Raw genomic sequence first — 18,742 nt, 5'->3', positions numbered from 1 at the left:
CAACCTATATACTGCACAGCATGGTTTTTGTAAAATGTCATAATCAGATAGATACTAGTATATTAACTGTTACTTAATTGATGCATTTTTTTAAAAAAAAAAGGTCAAAGCTATTATGGTGGTTCAGAAAAGGCCTTTGATATGGTTCAATGATACTTTCAAATTTCTTATCTTTTTAATAAGCGTATCAATATGTGAACTCTACTCCTTTCTTTAGTAGTAGTTATTTCATTATTTAAAAAGGGATGGACTTTTGTATTTTTCAAGATGATTCATGGAATGCATTAAAATATCCTTTATATTCTCCTATTTTTAACTTTTGGAATTATTGGCCTATTTTATCACACAAACAGAACATTTCTGAATACTTACTCTTAAAATATCTGTCAAGCTGGCAAGCCAAAGAAGCAACAACCACACAGATTTCAGAAAAACATTTTAATGCTGGTCTGAGATAAAAACATAATCCTAAAAACTTTATCTCCAGTAGAAAGTTAATTAAAAGGGAATCTTTTTTAAACACTTTCTTGCCACTGCTCCATCATCTGAACTGGATTGTCTTTTCTCAACTAAATTGTGTTCCTTCTCTGCTCCCCCATAGTCTCACAATCCTCACAATGTGCCTCAAAAACAACAAAATGTATTGATATTGTGTAAGTTTTGTTACAAATATATTTATCCCTAAAAGTCAGTGCTGACTCTTGGAAGCTACCTAGTTTTCTTGGGAAGATTTTCAGAAATGGTTTGCTACTGCCTTCCTCCTAGGGCTGAGAGAAAGGATCTGCCCCAATGACATAATTTCTAAGATAGAACTAGAATTCATGGTCTCCCAGTTTCTAGCCTCACAACAAACCAATTATTTATTGAATTATTTGAAATATCTAAGTGTAGTTATATCAAGGAATCTTATTTTTTACTGTATTTGCGGCTATAAATATTCACATTACAAATTATATAATTGACACAATTAATAAAAAACCCAATTGATTTGCTGGAAATGATAAATGCTGCAATTATGATTATTTCAAATTTGATTGATTTGAAAGCATTCCATTTTAAGATGCTTAATTCCTTTAAGAATGTAGCAGAACCCTAGATGTTATCTAATTTTCCCAAGCCTCAGCTCCATTAGTGGGCATATATTTTCACTTTATATGAATAGAATTCAAGTGATCAAATCATAAACTACATGACACTGTATGATTTGTATTTATCAACATACAAACAATTAAAAATATTTTTCATGTGGTAAATATCTAGCAATGCCCTCAAAAAATAGGTTGCAGTTGTAACCAACTGATACACTTTCTACACTATGTAAAGAAGGAAGATTTTATGTGTTGTGTTTGTTCTGAAAATTAAAAATAAAATAAAAAATATTTTAAAAAATAGGTTGCATGATTCCCTATACATAATATAGTATATTTTTATTTCTTTTGTGGTTTCTTCTTCTGCTTCTTTTTTCTTCCTTTTTTCTCACTTTTGTTTCTTTTTTTGGCACCTTCAAGCAAAACCAACACAGCCTTTAGATAAAGTAATTTATTGTTCAAAATTAGGGACATTAGATACACTAAACAAATGCCAAATTATTCATTTCATTCAGTTTAAAGTAAATGTAACAATCTGAATAATGCAGGACCATCAACATTGGGGGGGGGGGGGGGACTAAAGATGAACTTTCCATATTGATCAAGTAGAGAACAGCAACACTGAGGTACACTCAATTTCTTACTGCATAGATCCTTCCAAATTTCTGAGACTATTACTCTGCATAGCTTTTATAACATTTCATGAAAATTCACTATATTTAACTTAAAAGCAGCATATTACACATGCGCTGATCTTACAGAACGTGAGGATTCTTGGTGAAAATATCCCAACTTCAACCTAGGGTTCTCCATGGAAATCAGTCTACACTGCATCGCCCTTGGCAATGAATTCAATTAGCATTCAGCTGTTGTTGGTACAACATGAACATACAGAGTCTTTGTATTTAAGAACTTCATGGAAGTCTCCTTTGTAACCTCTAAAAAGAGAAGAAGAAAAAACATTAACAGCATTAGCAACCATACTTTTACTATGCCTCACAATTAACACTGTGGATTCTTTTCTAAATAACACTCGGCTCTCCCCTCCCTCATGTTGTTTATCAGATTAAATGCAAGTGCTGGGAAAGACAGAAGCATCTGAAGGGCTTTGTCACCAACGTGTAGGCAGCACATAGCTTTATTCATTGTTTTATGGAATACTTGAGTTACATGGCTTAATTATATCAAGAGAATTAACCTTATATTGGTTTAGGTTAGGTAACCTGATAATAGTTACATTAGGGTAATTAGGATCTGCAAAGGAGTATTTCAGTATACCACAGTTGAGAGAACTGCCACATATAAGCCCAAGGAGCTTCTCTATCATGTGCATCAGCCTTAGAATGCCCTTCTTATCTCACGGCATTAACCCTGGTGGCGCAGCAATTAGAATGCAGTATTGCAGGCAAACTCTGCCCATGGTGTGCAGTTTGATCCTGACCAGCCAAAGGTTGACTCAGCCTTCCATCCTTCCATGAGGGCCCAGATTGTTGGGAGCAATATGCTGATACTATAAACCACTCAAGAGAGTGCTGTAATGCACTGTGGGGCGAGGTATAAGCCTAAGCGCTATTGCTATCTGCACTTTGACATCTAGCTTTCATTCCCACATTCAAGATTAAGCATCCACAACTGGATCACACTTTCTCCCCTAATTGCCTATCTTTCAGCACTGTTACCACAATTGTCAAGCTTTGTATCCTGTATCGCTATAGATCTGGTCCCCACTTATCTCTTAACCCCTTACCAGGAACTGCTTTACTATAGAAGATTTGCAGACAATAATGAAGGCTTCTAATACAGAAAAATCTACTGCAGTCAAAGTCGATGTAAAGAAAAAGCTTATTGCTCCAGGTTTTAAACAATAGTCATTTTTTTGGGTCACGAATTTGGGCCATTCCCTTCATAGTTTTAAGAATGGGGAGTAGATGAATAATGCTGGTCTGGGAATGACACTCCAGCTTCATTACTGGCAACGATTACTGTATTTCTAAATTGGATTATTATTTGTTACTTGGCTACACTTTGCTTATTTTACAGATCTAATCTGCTATAAACATTCTCTGGAAAACAGACAGGCTATGTTATATACAAATTATGAAACAGCACAGAAAGTTATTATTGCCCTGAGTTCTGAACAAGGCTTCTTCTGAAGCCTCAATGAACAACCTGCTTCATCAGATTGCAGCTACAAGGAAACTTGCTCAAAGGTTACATCTATCCTGCAAGGCCTGGAACAAATTCTAGTTGGATTCCAGGCACTATTCAAAATACAGCTAAGGCAGTGATGGCGAACCGGTGGCACGCGGAGTCATTTGTCAGGGCACACGAGGCGCTGCCCTGTTAGCTGGCCAGCGCACATGCGTGCGCTGGCCAGCTGAGTTCACCCTTTTTAAAGCCATTTTTCTCCCTCCCCAGGCTCCAGAGGGTTTATAGGAGCCTGAGGAGGACGAAAAGAGCCTCCCCCGCTCCCCTGGAGGCCTTCCAGAGGATTCATGAGCTTTCCTGAAGCCTCCGGAGCGCAAAACACCAGCCCTATGGGCAAACCGGAAGTTCAGGAATAGACTTCCTGTTTGCTCGGAGGGTCGTTTTGACTGCTCCGGAGGCTTCAGGGAAGCCTCCTGAAGGTCCCTGAAGCCTTCGGAGCGCTTAAAACGACCCTCCGAGCAAACCGGAAGTGACTTCCTGTTTGCTCGGAGGGTCATTTTGACTGCTTCGGAGGCTTCAGGGAAGCCTCCTGAAGGTCCCTGAAGCCTCCGGAGGGTTTCTGGGGGGAGCGGGGGAGGTTGTTTTTGCCCTCCCCATGCTCCTATAAAGCCTCTGAAGCCTGGGGAGGGCGAAAAAAGCATGCAAAAATGGGGGGGTCGCGCCTGTAGTGCACGCATGCGCACTGGGGGGTGTCACACATTGCATTATGGGTGCGGCACGCCTGCAAACAAGTCCCCTGCGCTCCCCCCACTTATGGCACAAAAGGTTCGCCATCGCTGAGCTAAGGTATTAAAGAAGGTTTGCAGCAAACAGCTCCTACAGCTTTTACAAATACCTTGTGGCTCTGCATTGCAGCTAAATTTGTTTAATCATATTTCAGACAATGAACTTTCCTCTTAATTCTAATAGTGAAAGTTTCATCTTAACCTCTGAGAATTACTAAAAGTTGGAGGAGAGCAAGTACTGCAGCATGATCACAGACGGAAAAATCTGCTGTTTTATAACCAATCCTAGCTAACAAAGATCTTCAAAAGGCTTCTTAGACCTTCATTATTTCAGGTATAAATTCATATACTCACTATTCCCAGCAGATTATCAACAGATTTGGGATGGGGGAATGGAGAAGTACTTGATATATGTATGTTTATCCCATCTTACTGTGTTTAATAGAACTGCTGTTTTAGGATTACAAGATTAATTTTATCTTGGATTCTCTTTTAATGAAAAAACATAGTTTATTGAGAAAGGGATCAGATCTTGACATCTAAAATTAAACCTTTTTTTTAAAAAAAAGCTATACTAAATGTGCTGTGCCAATTATATTTAGTTAATTTGGAGTTTATATCATGCAGATATTAAAATGTTTACTCAAAAATTAGTTGAAACAGAGGAACTGTAATAGCACTGCAGTAGTTAAGTAAGACTAGCTTTTATATAAGTATATCCAAAAATTGTAGTTAGAATGCAGGGAAGTCGGAGGGAGGAGCTCCAGAGCACTCAGGGTCACAAATAATTTGCATTGCAGGACATGTGCAATTGCTTCATAAAGCAAAGCTGGACGTTTTGACATTTATTTCGTTGTGCTTTAATGAGTTCTGTCATATTGAGTAGACACAGCATCTACAACAGATAAATTACATCATCCTGCTTCTTTTATTATCATAGCAATGACACAGAAATCTATCTGCTACGAAGAAGAGTTAGTTTCATCCTACAATATTTAAAAAAAAGCCAGGAACCACCATCAATTTTTCCTAAGACTCCCAATTCTTTCCATGCATAAAGCCAGTTTTCTATCAAAACCGACACAGCAGGAAACAATTGCTCAGATATTGAAAAGGCAAAGGTAAAAATAAAGGTAAATTGGTTCTGGAAGTTGACTGGTGAGCAATGCCATGACCTCAGCATAGGTTGTTATATTGTTGAACCTGCTTCCTCTTGGCAGTGTTGGATTGCTGAATTTTGAACTAACTGCAGCTTCAAGGTCAGCCCAACATCAAACATGTCAACATTGTATTTTGTCAAATCAAACTTCATGATTTGAAATTGGCTTTCTAAATCATAATCTGAAATAACATATGCTTACAAGTTTATCACATGATTGATATGAGCATTCAAGTCTTGAGCTGTTAAATATTTAAGATCCTCTCCCCTCCCACACACGATATACCGTAATGCTGTATCTTTCCCATTTTATCTCTTATTTGCAATGCAAATGTCTATCAATCCAGAATAGATGTGCCAAGAATATTGTTTTATAACTCTTGGAAACTCAACAAGGGAGACAGGGCAGAGGGAGGGGGAAGGACAGGGGAAGGAAAGGGAGGAGAACATCAGTGGAACTCAATCATTATTAACAATTTCCTAAATACTGTTTATGATGTCTCCTCTATCATGCTACTTTTTCAGGGAAAATACTGTTTTTATTATCCGGGATGATAAGAGTTATTATAGATCTCCTGTCTAAACCATTCACAAAAATGTCAATATGACAAATATGCTTAATGTGTCTATGCAAGAGTATCTAAAATTAGAACAATTTTAAGTAGGTTATGGGCGGGCTCAGGCTCCCTTTGGACTGGGCTTTGGAGAAAGACATAAATAGCAATTATAGTGCTGAAATGATCTTTCCCAGTACTTGCTCCATCTCTTCAAACACATCAAGCTCCCTAAAATTCTGTGTTAATTATTCATACTTGAACAATCTGCCCTTTAAGTTCTGTGTGATGTAGAGAGCAATCAGAGTAAGAAAGTACTCATAAAGTTTTATATCCATCCAAGGGAGACTGGAGGTGATCTCCTACTTTTTGCTTGATAGCTAAAATAGTGGAAAGCAGACTGAACCTATATTCACGGTAGTTCCTAGTAGAGACCATTTCTGCAAATCACTGATCTGCCATTCATTCACTTTATAAATGATATTCAATCCACAAAACTGCAAATGTTTTCCTCATTTATTAGAATATTACATTGGGTGTTGTGGTTTAAAACATGTAATATTAGAATATTACATAGGGTGCATTAGAATATTACATGGGGTGTTGTGTCTTTTAAAAAGATATTCAACTAAAATTTGTCACGAGTTTTATCTATCCCTGTTAGCCTTCTCAACCTCTTTCAATTTAATGCTCGGTTTTGAACCAGATCACATATGCTAAATCAATAATTCTATGTCCCCAGGAACCCTAGAAATTAGGGCAACACCAAAACAAAGCTTTTTAGAATTTAATGCAGCATATATTAAAAATTTAAGATGTCATCATTCCCTATTAGCAACACGTTTAATCTTAAATAAATTATAAAATTACTACTAAATTACAATTATTAAAGAAATATAAAACAAAACCAGTATCTTTTTCAGCCTTACGAAGCAAGCAATATGCTGCTTCAGACTTTAGGCAACGGATTTGTTTGATAATAATCTCTTTACAGAACTGGAATTGTATGAAACCTTACATGAGTCTATAATATCTTCTTTTTCAGTTATGTTTTAATAATAAGATAATAAAATAAAAGGCAGTAAAAATAATCTGCAACAGAAGCAATTTTTGTTCTACTTCTAAGGCTAGTTCTATGTTTAAGATCTTTCTTTTCTCTGGACAATACTGCAATTTAATTACTAATATTTTGGCAATATTACCATACAGAACAATGCTAACAGAACAGAAACAGAACTAATGAAGCAATATGAGCCCATTGATGGTAAAACTTCCAAGCTTCCAAGAATTTCCTTGCATTTTTGGATTTAGCTTAGTCTAGGATGCTCAGTTTCCCACCTGTCCACATGTTGTGAGATTAAGGAGTTTTCATCATGCTTTGTAGGACCAACAGGCAGAAGATTGTTCCTGGAATTCATGGAAGCTTGGCATTCAGGTAAATCAGCCATCAATAGACACATAAAGATAAACCATATTTGCATGTCATTTAAAAGAGACAAGAAAAAAGCTAAGAAGGAAACAAAAAGACCAGAACACATCTTTTCCAGCAGTCACCAAATAAGCAGAGATTCACATCAGACAAACAACCACGCAAGCAGAGATCAAGGAGTCAAAATCAAAATCAAGGAACTACCAAGAACAAAAGCCACATCCTTGTAACACTGGCAGGGCAAGCTACTATATATAAACAAAAAGCAAACTCCCACATTCACCAGCACAGATGATATTAGCTAGTCAAGCAATGAAAAATCTGCAAGCCAACATGCTCTGAGAGCACTAAGGACTCCACAGAACAATATGAATAGTATAAAGAGTAATATTATATATCATTTACCTTTATAGTTTAAAGACTCCTTATTTTATATTATTATGTTAAAAGACATAAATCTAAGAATTTCAGGATAACAGTAAGTCAAACACTAAGTCAAAAGCTATATTATCTGTAACAAGCAGCAATTAATTAAATTCATCTAGGGAGGGTGCCATTCAGGTGTAATTTAAAAAAATGGAATCCTCAGTCTAGATTGGATCCAGTTAAGTAGAATGGCATTAAAGGACTCTATATCACATCATACAATCCCCTCTAAGTAGGAAATAGGAAAAAAGTTGTTGCAACTTATACATTTTAAAGAGAAAATGTAGGCTGACCTTAATTTACAATCTCATCTTAGAAGATAAGCAGGATATAATTTAATTCACTAACAACGTAGGTTTTTTTCCTCAATCTATGTACTTGCCTTTTGTCAGCGCTTCATCCAAAAACAATTTTAGCCTCCTGCTTCTGAGTCCGAACATTTTTCCTGTTTCATGCAGAAGCCCTTGATATGTTAATCCATTTTGACCAACAGGGTTTTCCGTTAGAAGGGTTCCCACCATTCCATTTAGACACTCTGGAGAAAATGAACTGTCTTAATTTTTAGCAAAAAACTTACAATTCCACAACATAATTTACCTCATGCCCTATGAGGATGATTTATCTTCTTCTTTCTTTACGAAGCAATCCCATACCTACATCTGTTGGATAGAGCCCAGCTGGACTCAACAAGATGTGTACTATTCCTCCTTCCCTTTTCGATTCCACCTGTCTCTGTCCTTAGAAGAGAGGACAGTCTACCAGCAGCACTCCCAACTGTTTCCTAGAATCCAATTTTATACCACTTATCTGCACTTATCTCAAGGATAACAGCAGCCACAAACTTCACCTCTCCTTGGGGTCTCGACTGATGCCAAACTAGAAACCCAGATGGGCACAGTTCCAAGAGAGGAAGAACCCTCTCCAGACCCAGTCAGGTTTTAGTTAATTGTTTGTTAAATACTTATTGAAAGACCAGACTGCAATTATTTTAGAGATTGACTAAAGTTTTTTTTTTACAAAATCATCTGTCTTATAAACAACTTTTGCATTCGTTCTATTAAAAGATTAAGGGGAAAATGTTTCTTTAACACAATTAATTGGTGTAGGTTGTGTACTGTGATGCTCAGACTTGTGTATCCTCTACCACTGAAGCAAGAAAACTATCTTCAAGATAGGATTAAGTCAAGCTGGACTTCAGGAAAGGTCCAAAATTTCAAATGTTAATGAAGTAATCTACCATCAGACAATTAACATTGTATGTGACATACCTTGTGGTTTTGCATTCACTAGTTGTAAATTGATATACTGACATAAAAAGTCATCAAGATTGTTTATAATTGGCAATGGCCCTGCAGTTACATGAAGCTTCTTTCCACTAAGACTCAGCAAATCTGTTTGTTTTTTTACTTCTGAAAAAGAAAAGAAAATGTTATTAGAAACAAACCTTTGAGCAATGTCACTCCACTACACACGAGCTGAACGTTCCTTTGTAGGATGTTCTATTTCTTTAAGACTTACCTACAAGCTAGAAACATGAATAGTGAAGATTAGTATCGCATAGTATTGAACTGGCCTGAATATTTCCAGATCAGTGTTTCTCAGCTTTGGCAACCTTAAGACATGGAAACTACTAGCTGGGAAATTCTGTGAGTTGGAGTCCATTTTCTTCTTCCTGTTTTACCACTTTGCGTGTCAAGGGAGATACAAAGTTCTGGTTCTTGCTCACCTGGCAGCCTCAACCATTGATATTGTTGTAGTGTTAATCTGTTAATACAAATTGTTAATCTGTTACTTGGAGTTGGAAGGGACCTTGCAGGTCATCTAGTCCAACACCCTGCCCAAGCAGGAGACCCTACATCTGCCTCTACCTAGGATCGAATACCATGACATGGAATACCATGACATCCTCTCCAGGTGAGCAAATCAGTTTATATGCTGTTTTTGTGCGTAATTTAGGATTGATTCAATGCCAATTCTTTCTCTTATGGTCTCATTTCTGATTTTATCTCTTTTAATCACTCCAGCAGCCTTCCTCAAAGATCTCATTTCCATGGTAACTAACTTTCAGTTATGTTTTGTTATGTTTGGCATTGTTAACATAGGATGGGGATGAATATGTTTTGCATGAGATGTTTGTATTGATTGGTACTGTCTTATGTTATAGGAGTGGAGCACTGTCCCAATGACTGTGCAATCCCAGATCCACACTGTGAAAGGTGGTAACAGAACAAAATAAGGGATTGCTAGAATTGGGCGAAGTATGGCATGTCTTATACCACTATGACAGCCATGAAGGCCATCCTGAGCCACCCTGAAATGGCCTGGCCAAAGGGCCTCTGGTGAAGTTGCAACATGCCCAGCAAACTGGCAATGGATAATTGCTACAGAAAATATAATGACGTATAAACAGACTGTTAAACTCCATGTATTTTAAAATTGCCAAGGTTGAGAAACACAATTTTAGATTGATACCTCTGACAACAGGCTGGATTAGAAAGTATTTGTTTGTCTCAAACTACGTCTGGTGCTGCTTATTGTACATGATGCTGCAGATGGTAACAGTATCAATGATCTCCAGTTATGGTAAGTTAATGCTGCTCTAGGATCATAGCCATGATGTCTTTCAGTATTAGTGGAAAAAGCCTATTCCTTTCATTCATCTAGGCATCTGGTCAGCTGCTGGGGGAAACTAGATCAGTCCAGCCCAGGCAGGACTGATCTCCCAAGTTCCCTGATGGACCCAGCAGGGAACTTGGGAGAGCTTTCTAAGACCCGGAAAAGTGATTTTGCTGAGTCTTTAGCCACTGCTAGTATGGGCAGGTGGGACAGAGACCTTAGACTGGATTGCTCTTCTATGACATCTCGTGTGTTGATCCCAGAGATCAACTCTGGATGAAAGGCCAGAAGAAACTCCTAGAGCATCATTGGATGATGATGCTCTAGTCGTCTAGCTGAACATGAGCAAAAGCCCATATTAGGGCTTATATCGTGGCAATTACAGCTGCATAGTACAGTACATTTTCTCACTCTTATTATGTTGGTTGGTAGCTGCCCAGCAGTCATCATCAGGATTGCTAACCCAGTCGCTTCTTTATTAGATCCTGGCCCTGCCTGGCTTGTTCAGTTTTTTCAGGAAGAATCATCTATTGAATCTATATTACAGTATCTTCAGTAGTAAGTAGCAAAATGTTTCCAGAGAAACAAGAAAAGGTGCACCTTCTTCTCAAGCAGCTGTTGCAGATCAACAGATCTGGATGATTTTCATCTAATCTTCAATATTCCCTATATAGTCAATCATGCCTTTTTCACCTCAAGGCTCAACCACTGCAACTGAAGACTTCTTGTTGTTAGTTGCAAAGTCATGTCCAACCCATCGCAATCCCATGGACAAGTTCCTCCAGGCCTTCCTATCCTCTACCATCGTCTGGAGTCCATTTAAGCTCACGCCTACTGTTTCAGTGACTTCATCCAGCCACCTCATTCTCTGTCATCCCTTTCTTCTTTTGCCCTCAATCTTTCCCAGCATTAGGCTCTTCTCCAGTGAGTCCTTCTTTCTCATTAGGTGGCCAAAGTATTTGAGTTTCATCTTCAGAAGGATCTGGCCTTCTAAAGAGCAGTCAGGGTTGATCTCCTCTGGGGCTGACCAGTTTGATCGACTTGCAATCCAAGGGACTCGCAGGAGTCTTCTCCAGCACCATAGCTCAAAGGCCTCAATTCTTTGGCGCTGAGCCTTTCTTATGGTCCAACTTTCACAGACATACATTGCAATTGGGAAAACCATAGCCTTGACTAAACGCACTTTTGTCGGCAGGGTGATGTCTCTGCTTTTTAGTATGCTGTCTAGATTTGCCATAGCTTTCCTCCCCAGGAGCAAGCGTCTTTTAATTTCTTGGCTGCAGTCCCCATCTGCGGTGATCTTGGAGACCAGGAAAATAAAATCTGTCACTGCCTCCATTTCTTTCCTGTCTATTTGCCAGGAATAGAGAAGGCCGGCTGCCATGATCTTAGTTTTCTTAATGTTGAGTTTCAAGCCAACTTTTGCACTCTCCTTCTTAACCCGCATCAAGAGGCTCTGCAACTGAAGACTACTTAGAAGCAAAACCCAATCCAGAATGATGCAGCACCAGCCGTGGTGAGCCTGCTTTAGCTTGCCTACAGGATTCCTTAACTTCATGACCTGCGCTGCTTCCAATATGCTTCCAAGTGTGATTCAAGATGGTGTGATCACCTACAAAATGTACACAGCCTGGGGCCTGGTTATCTGAGGGACTGTCCAGTGAGAGTCAAAAAAGTGGAAATGCTACAGGCCCTCTCCATCAAACAATATCCCATTTTGATACACAGGAAGCACATATTCTCTATGGTGCTATCTAACCTCTGAAATGAGGACCCCTCCGTCCCCAAAATTTGAACAGATCCCATCTTGATGGTATTCTGGAAAGCCTTAAAGACCTGTCTGTTCTCCCAGTCTTTCAGATAGAGTGGGTGGAACCCCTTTTTAGATTGCATTGGGTAGAGCAGACCAGGAGGTCATTAAGTGAGGTTATCACATGGATAACTTGCTTAATGACCATCATGACTTGCTACTGTAATGGGAAGGCTCTGTTACAGTCACAACAAGGACTATCTTTATATATATTTTTTTTCCTGCAAACCAAGGATAGTAATATCAAGTTGATAAAATGAGTTGTGGTTTCCCCTTTCTCCATTGGGCATGTCCAGTCTTGTTTTAATTTGTTTACACCATTGTGGTAAGCTGACACAAGTCATAAATGTTTAAGAGTCAATGAACTGTCATGTTTCCTGTTCCCTACTTTTCTTTGCGTTAAGCAACGATTGTGAGCAAGATATATTGCTTTAAAAAATATATATATCAGATAATCCACAAATGCTGGCAGCCCAAAAAGACTTAGCCTTTGCCATGTTTATACAAGATAACTAAGCACTATTTTCATTTTATGCTTTGTCTATCATCAGAGGCAATCTGATTTTCTATGTGATGATACAGTTGCTGGGAAAAACAATTGATTTGAAGAAAAAAAAATAGTGCCAACATTAAATCAATGAAGTGGCTCAACACAAAATGTTATTTGTCACCAGTGAAATTATAGCAATAAATAAACATTCCAATGTAATCAAAATTTGAAATACTCTCATAATTTATTTTCTGTATTGACTGCAAAATAATGTGCTTTTAAAATGAATTGACTCTTAAGAGAAAAAAAAGAGTTCTCTTAGATTGACACAGCGTATAGAAACCGAGGCAAAATAGGCTTTTCTGTTTAATCTTCCTCTGTGGGGAGGAACTGCCTTAAATTCAAAGTCATCTTCTTTCTGGATAGAAGCAACAAATAGATGGTACTCTAAAAGGCATTCTATCTAACATGTACCAAATTTATCATGAAAACAGGTAGCATAATTGGTTTTTTAAAGCATATAAATCTATTTCAAGAGAGTACAATTTTTTTTTTGTCAGATGTGGTAAAAAGCAAGTTGTGAAATAGACCTATTTGCAATTTTTTTTAAAAAAAATGTCACACTTAGGGTAGGGTATCTATCATTCTGAAACTCTACTTACCTTGTTTTCCACTATAAATTGCTACTTTTGCTTTTTCAAGACCAAAAATGCACGCAATAGTATCAACAAGTTTAGTGAAGTCTAATTTATTGTCTCCCTTCGGATTTTCCAGCAACACCATACCATCTAGAGAGAGAAATATATATCAGTAATGCTAATAATCTAATTTTGTTTTCTTCATCAATTAACACTAGGTGTGTACGCAGCAATGTAACTGCTTAGTTATTTTGGGGTCCTTTGATTTCATCATAGCATTTGATAAAATACTTCATCATATTCTGGTTAATAAGCAAGTTAATGTGGGGCAGGAAGCCATGAGAATTAGTTGGCTGCTTGGAACTTGTAGCCAAAGAATGCTCTTTAATGACTCCTCGCTGGATTGCAGGAGTTATTGAGGAGGGCTTTACAATGTTTGGTCTTTATCCTGCACTCTTCAACAAATGTATTGGAGTAATAGTAATCAAATTTGCAGATGGCATAAAATTGGGTAGCACAGTTAATATAAAAAGGTAATATAAAATTCAACATATATATATATATATTAGAGAAATAGCTAAATGCTAAATTTTTCATTTAGGGAAAAGAAATCAAAGGCACAGGAGTACAAAAATTCAGGAGTACCTTCACCTGACAATAGCATTCATGAAAATGATCTTGGAATAGTAGTAAATAGGGTGTGTCAACAAAAGTATAGTCCCTAAATTCCATTCCATTTAACCATACTTCTAACTATGAATTATATAATATGGGGCAGTGTTTAGGGCATCACATTTTTAAAATGTTTCAGGCAAACTAGAATAAGTTTGGTGAGGGGGTTAGAAAATAAAACTTAGGTGGAAAAAATGAACAATTATTCGTCCTTGTTCCTTGTTGAAGAAGAAGAAGAAGAAGAAGAAGAAGAAGAAGAAGAAGAAGAAGAAGAAGAAGAAGAAGAAGAAGAAGAAGAAGAAGAAGAAGAAGAAGAAGAAGAAGAAGAAGAAGAAGAAGAAGAAGAAGATCATCAAGATCTATTTTACATCATTTCAGAGTACAGGATACAGAATATCAGATTTATTATTGAAGGAAAAAAGACTGGTTAGACAGCCCTTCAGTGGGAGTGACTAACAGAAGCTGGAAGTTACCTATGGAGTCCCTGGTTCTCTCTGAGCTTTTCTAATTTCTAATTGTTCCAATTTATTTTCCATACTTTTTTTTTGAAAATTTTTTATTGTTTTAATTAAACAAAAACACACAAAAAGTTCTTAATTACATCTTGTAGAAAGCATGTCGATTGGTTACAAATAAATTTCGTGCGTTACTATACATCCTTCATATTTTTAATTTACATTTTAAAATCAAAGATCTTTATGTAGTTTACCATCAATGTACCATCATTCTCATTTAGCTATAATCATTTAAATATGCTTTATCTAAAATCATTTGCACTTGAAGACACAACCACCTACTGGCATTCATTAGCTATTCCTATAAACCTCCAATAATTACCCTTTTATAGCATATTCCCTTTTTTTTTCAAACTCACTATCTAAGGCTTATATCTAATTGCTTTTACCAATGCCAAGACATATAAAAATCATTAAACATTATCCATTAACATTTTCTTATTGTTATTATAGTTATCTAAAGAAAAAAAAACAGAATTTTTTTTTTCATTTATATCACATCTCCTCCCCTCCGACCCAAGAAAAATTACAGCTTTATAATAAAGTCTAAACAAAAGTTTGTTAGTAAAGTTTATACGTACCCAAGAAAAATTACCTCTTTATAATAAAATCTAAACAAAAATATATTAGTGAAATTGATAAACCTTTTCCCCAGGTCACCATTTACAGTTTATATCCAAATTATTTTTACTAATTGGAATTATTACTTCATTATTATTATTATCATAATGGATTATTAATTAACAAAAAAACATTTTAAAGAAAACATTCTAAAAGTGTCTTAAGAAATCCTACTTATTAATCACCAAAGGTTAACTAAGTTTTGAGTTATCAACCTTCATCATCAGCCTGTGTCTTTCCAGTAACAAAACTGTCTTATCTCTTTAGCCAGTTGTGTCAATTCTCTTATAAACTTCTTTATAAAGTTTTTTAAAACTTCTCTCCGCACTTTTTTGCTTGAAAGATCTCTCATATAGTCTTGTTGCCCTTGAACTGGTATTAAAATTAACATGTCTTTGATTATCCGATGTCTTTCTAAAGCTGTTTCTCTTCTTAATTCCATCATCAAATCCATATCTTGACAGGGGGGGTAGAGCTCCAGATCATCAAGTATATAATAATAATCAGATTCACTTTTCCATGTTTCCTCCTTTCCACTTTCACTCATAGGTGCTCCATTATTAGGTTCATCTGTTATCTTGTTTTTATCTTCTTTATCTTCACTCCCTTCTTTAATTTTTGAGGCTCCAGTCCCTTCATCTTTTATTGAGCCAGACAATAATCTATCTAACTTCTTATCAAACCTCTCAAATCCTTCCAATATCGTTAGAATTCCATCCAAAAAATCCTGGTAACTTAGGGTTTCTTCATCTGTATATGAATGCATATTTCCCAGAAGACTGCCACTCTCGCCTTCAATATCTCTTTTCTGTATAAAAATATTTTTGTTTTAAATTTGCTTAAACATAAGATCCTTTTAATTTTTTCAAAAAAAAAATGAGGGTTCTATCTTTCCTTTTCTTTCCCTTCCCTTGTCCAAAATATTCCACAAAGACACCTGCAAGAAAACAGTCCGTGTCCTTCAGCCGTTATCAGCCTCTACAGACAAGATACAAACCCTTTAGTTAACAATGTCAACAAACTCAGGGAAAATAGAGCAAAGGATGCTTTGTTTCAAAAAGAGAAAAAAAACCAAGTTCTGGCTTCCGAATGGCAGATTCAACTTTCTCTTATTCATATCAGGCTTAAGGAAAACAAAAATCTCTAAGTGTCTTTAATAAAATTTAAAAAACAATAAGAGGAAGGATTATTAAAAAAAAGTTTTCGATCAGCCAAAAAATAAAGGTAGCACAGATTAGGAGAAAAAATCAATTAATTCACTTAAGAGGAGAAACGGGAAACATTCCAATCACTTCAATCCACAAAACGCTGTTACATAGAAGAGGAAGAAAAAAAACTTTCTAAGGCAGTCCAATAAAGATAAATTTTGCCACTTTATTCTTTTGCTTAAAGGACTAATTTATCTTTTTTTAAAAAAAATTCTTTGGGGAATCATTCTCAAAGAAAAAAAAATCTCACTTTCACTGCTTTCTTTCCGGAGCCGTCTCCGACTTTGTCAGCCTGGGGGCTGTCTGTTTACCGCCGGCTTGGAGAACTTCCCTTAGGTCGATCAGGGACTTTGCGGTGTCCCTGAGACCAGCAAGGATTTGTCTCCCTGTCACCGTCTCTCCAGGACGGTTTAGGTCCATATGAACCGTGCAGCTGGTTAAAGAATCAATGGCGGTCTCGGACTACCGAGACCGCACATTGTGTTGTCGTGACATCTGGCTCGTTCTCCATTTGCCATACTTTTTGAGGAACAGCCACAATGATTCAAATAATTTAAGTTCATTCAATGATTCAAACATTTCAAGAGTAGATTAGGCTCCAAAGATCTGTAAACCTCATTTCAAGTAATGAAAGAAATGGTTAGAACAATGCCAGGTCAGTGTCAGTTGTAAAGTAAACCATAGTAGGTGAAATACTGCATGGATAATTCCTAAAAATATGGAATTGAGAATGATGCAATTTTCATAGCCATCTGTTACACCAGGGGTATTAAACTGGTGGCCCGCGGACCAGATGCGTCAGGCACAGCCACGCCCACCCTGGCTCCGCAAAGGCAAAAAATGTCACGTGACGCGATCAAGTTTGATAGCCATCTGTTACACTGCATATTTCTCCAACAGATTCTCAGGTTACTTCTTGAATATAACCACATAGGTTTTTTTCCTAATAGCATAGAGATAGTTTGTCATTGCCCTCTTCCAAGAAGTTTAATTTTTTTAAGTTCCCAGTGTAATGTAGAGCTTGGATTTCTTAATGATCTCCCAGGCAAATCCTAAGTTTGATCCTGGTTAGTTTTTCAAGATTCTCCAAAATCAAAATGGTGCTAACAAAGACCATATGCTATGTTTTTCACCATCACGTTTACTAGCTTCATCCATTTTTAGTTAGCAATTTTACAAGTAGTACAAATAGTTCTAGCTACACTCCGTCATGTTTTGCAGCAGCGGTTAAAAGAAGAGAATGACGAATTAAAAAGTAGATTAATACAGACGTACCTTCTTCTTTACCATTAATGCAGATGTTCAGAGTGACATAAGCACATGCTGGCTCAGTACAGTGATGAACAGCTGCTTTGGCTATTGTAATTTCCAGTTCTGATCCCTTCAGCTAAACAAACAGCAGTTACATTTTAAAAATTATTCTTCTAAGACAAGACCTAGGCACATTTTTTCTCTCCAAGCTGTTATAATTTAGAAATACTGCCAGGAACCACAGGGGCAATAGATGGATATTGGCATCTTATAAAAATAACAGGACAGAGTACTTCACTAGAACTAGTATCTGGCATATTAAAAACACATAATTTGTACCTTCTAAACTAGTATTGGAACTAGAAATATACTACAAATATCAAGTGCACTTTCAGTGGAAAAAAATGGAGAGAGGTAATGCCTATAAATGTAGATAGAGGACAGATTTAACAACAAAGGCACTTTGCTCAGGACTAGGCAAGGTTGTTTGGGTATCCACTATTACAGTGATGGCGAACCTATGGCACCCGTGCCGGAAGTGGCATGCAAAGCCAGTCCTCTGGGCATGCCAGCTATCGCCCGTTGCTCTTCTGGTGTAATATGTGCACCGACCAGCTGGTTTTTGCATGCGTGGGAGTGCCGGAACCTGGAAAAGCAGCTCCCCAGCACACATACAATTGCCGGCCAGCTGGGCTTCCTGTGTGCATACACACCAGACACCGGAAGCTCAGCTTCCCAGCGCGTGCCTGCATGGCCAGGAAGCAGCTCTTCTGTTTTCCGGTGCTCCCATGCACCTGCACTTGGTGTCGAAAAGGTTCGTCAATACTGAACTATTATCTTATGGAAATGTTGGGCTTCCTTTTTTCCCTGGTATGACCTTAGATATTTAATTTTCTGGTATAGCCCTAGATATTTCACTAGCCTCTGTCAGACTTTTATGAATTAATACAATACAATAGCAGAGTTGGAAGGGACCTTAGAGATCTTCTAGTCCAACCCCCTGCTTAGGCAGGAAACCTTATACGGTTTCAGACAAATAGCTATCCTACATCTTCTTAAAGACTTCCAGTGTTGGGGCATTCACAACTTCTGGAGGCAAGCTGTTCCACTGATTAATTGTTCTACCTGTCAGGAAATTTCTCCTCAGTTCTAAGTTGGTCACTGTAAGACTTGAAATTACAAATACAAATTATGAATCAGTGTACAGGCTAAAATGTAGTTGCCTAGTTTGTCATTCAGGTTGCTGTCAAGTCTACTTGATGTGGTTATTCAATGTGTTGTGTGAATGCAGACAAGACTAAATTATGGTTCAGTTAACTAAGGCATAACTAA

At 37.2% G+C, this 18,742-nt stretch overlaps 1 protein-coding gene across 2 annotated transcripts in view; it reads right to left on the bottom strand.

Annotated features, from left to right (window-relative positions):
- Positions 1-1,523: 1,523 nt before the first annotated feature.
- The window catches only part of IARS1 (isoleucyl-tRNA synthetase 1), an 87,367-nt gene continuing 70,148 nt past the window's right edge, over positions 1,524-18,742 (bottom strand). For both annotated transcript variants that reach the window (XM_081934888.1, XM_081934889.1), the window contains exons 30-34: positions 17,435-17,546; positions 13,168-13,293; positions 8,858-8,998; positions 7,972-8,124; positions 1,524-2,026 (exon numbers count right to left, since the gene is read on the bottom strand). In XM_081934888.1, the coding sequence (XP_081791014.1) occupies positions 1,944-2,026; positions 7,972-8,124; positions 8,858-8,998; positions 13,168-13,293; positions 17,435-17,546 (615 nt within the window). In that variant the 3' untranslated portion in view covers positions 1,524-1,943. The remainder of the gene's footprint in view (positions 2,027-7,971; positions 8,125-8,857; positions 8,999-13,167; positions 13,294-17,434; positions 17,547-18,742) is intronic.

Source organism: Natrix helvetica (genome assembly GCF_964273705.1).
Source record: "Natrix helvetica genome assembly, chromosome: 1".
Classification (NCBI taxonomy): Eukaryota; Metazoa; Chordata; class Lepidosauria; order Squamata; family Natricidae; genus Natrix; species Natrix helvetica.
This window is presented reverse-complemented; position numbering and strand designations above follow the sequence as displayed.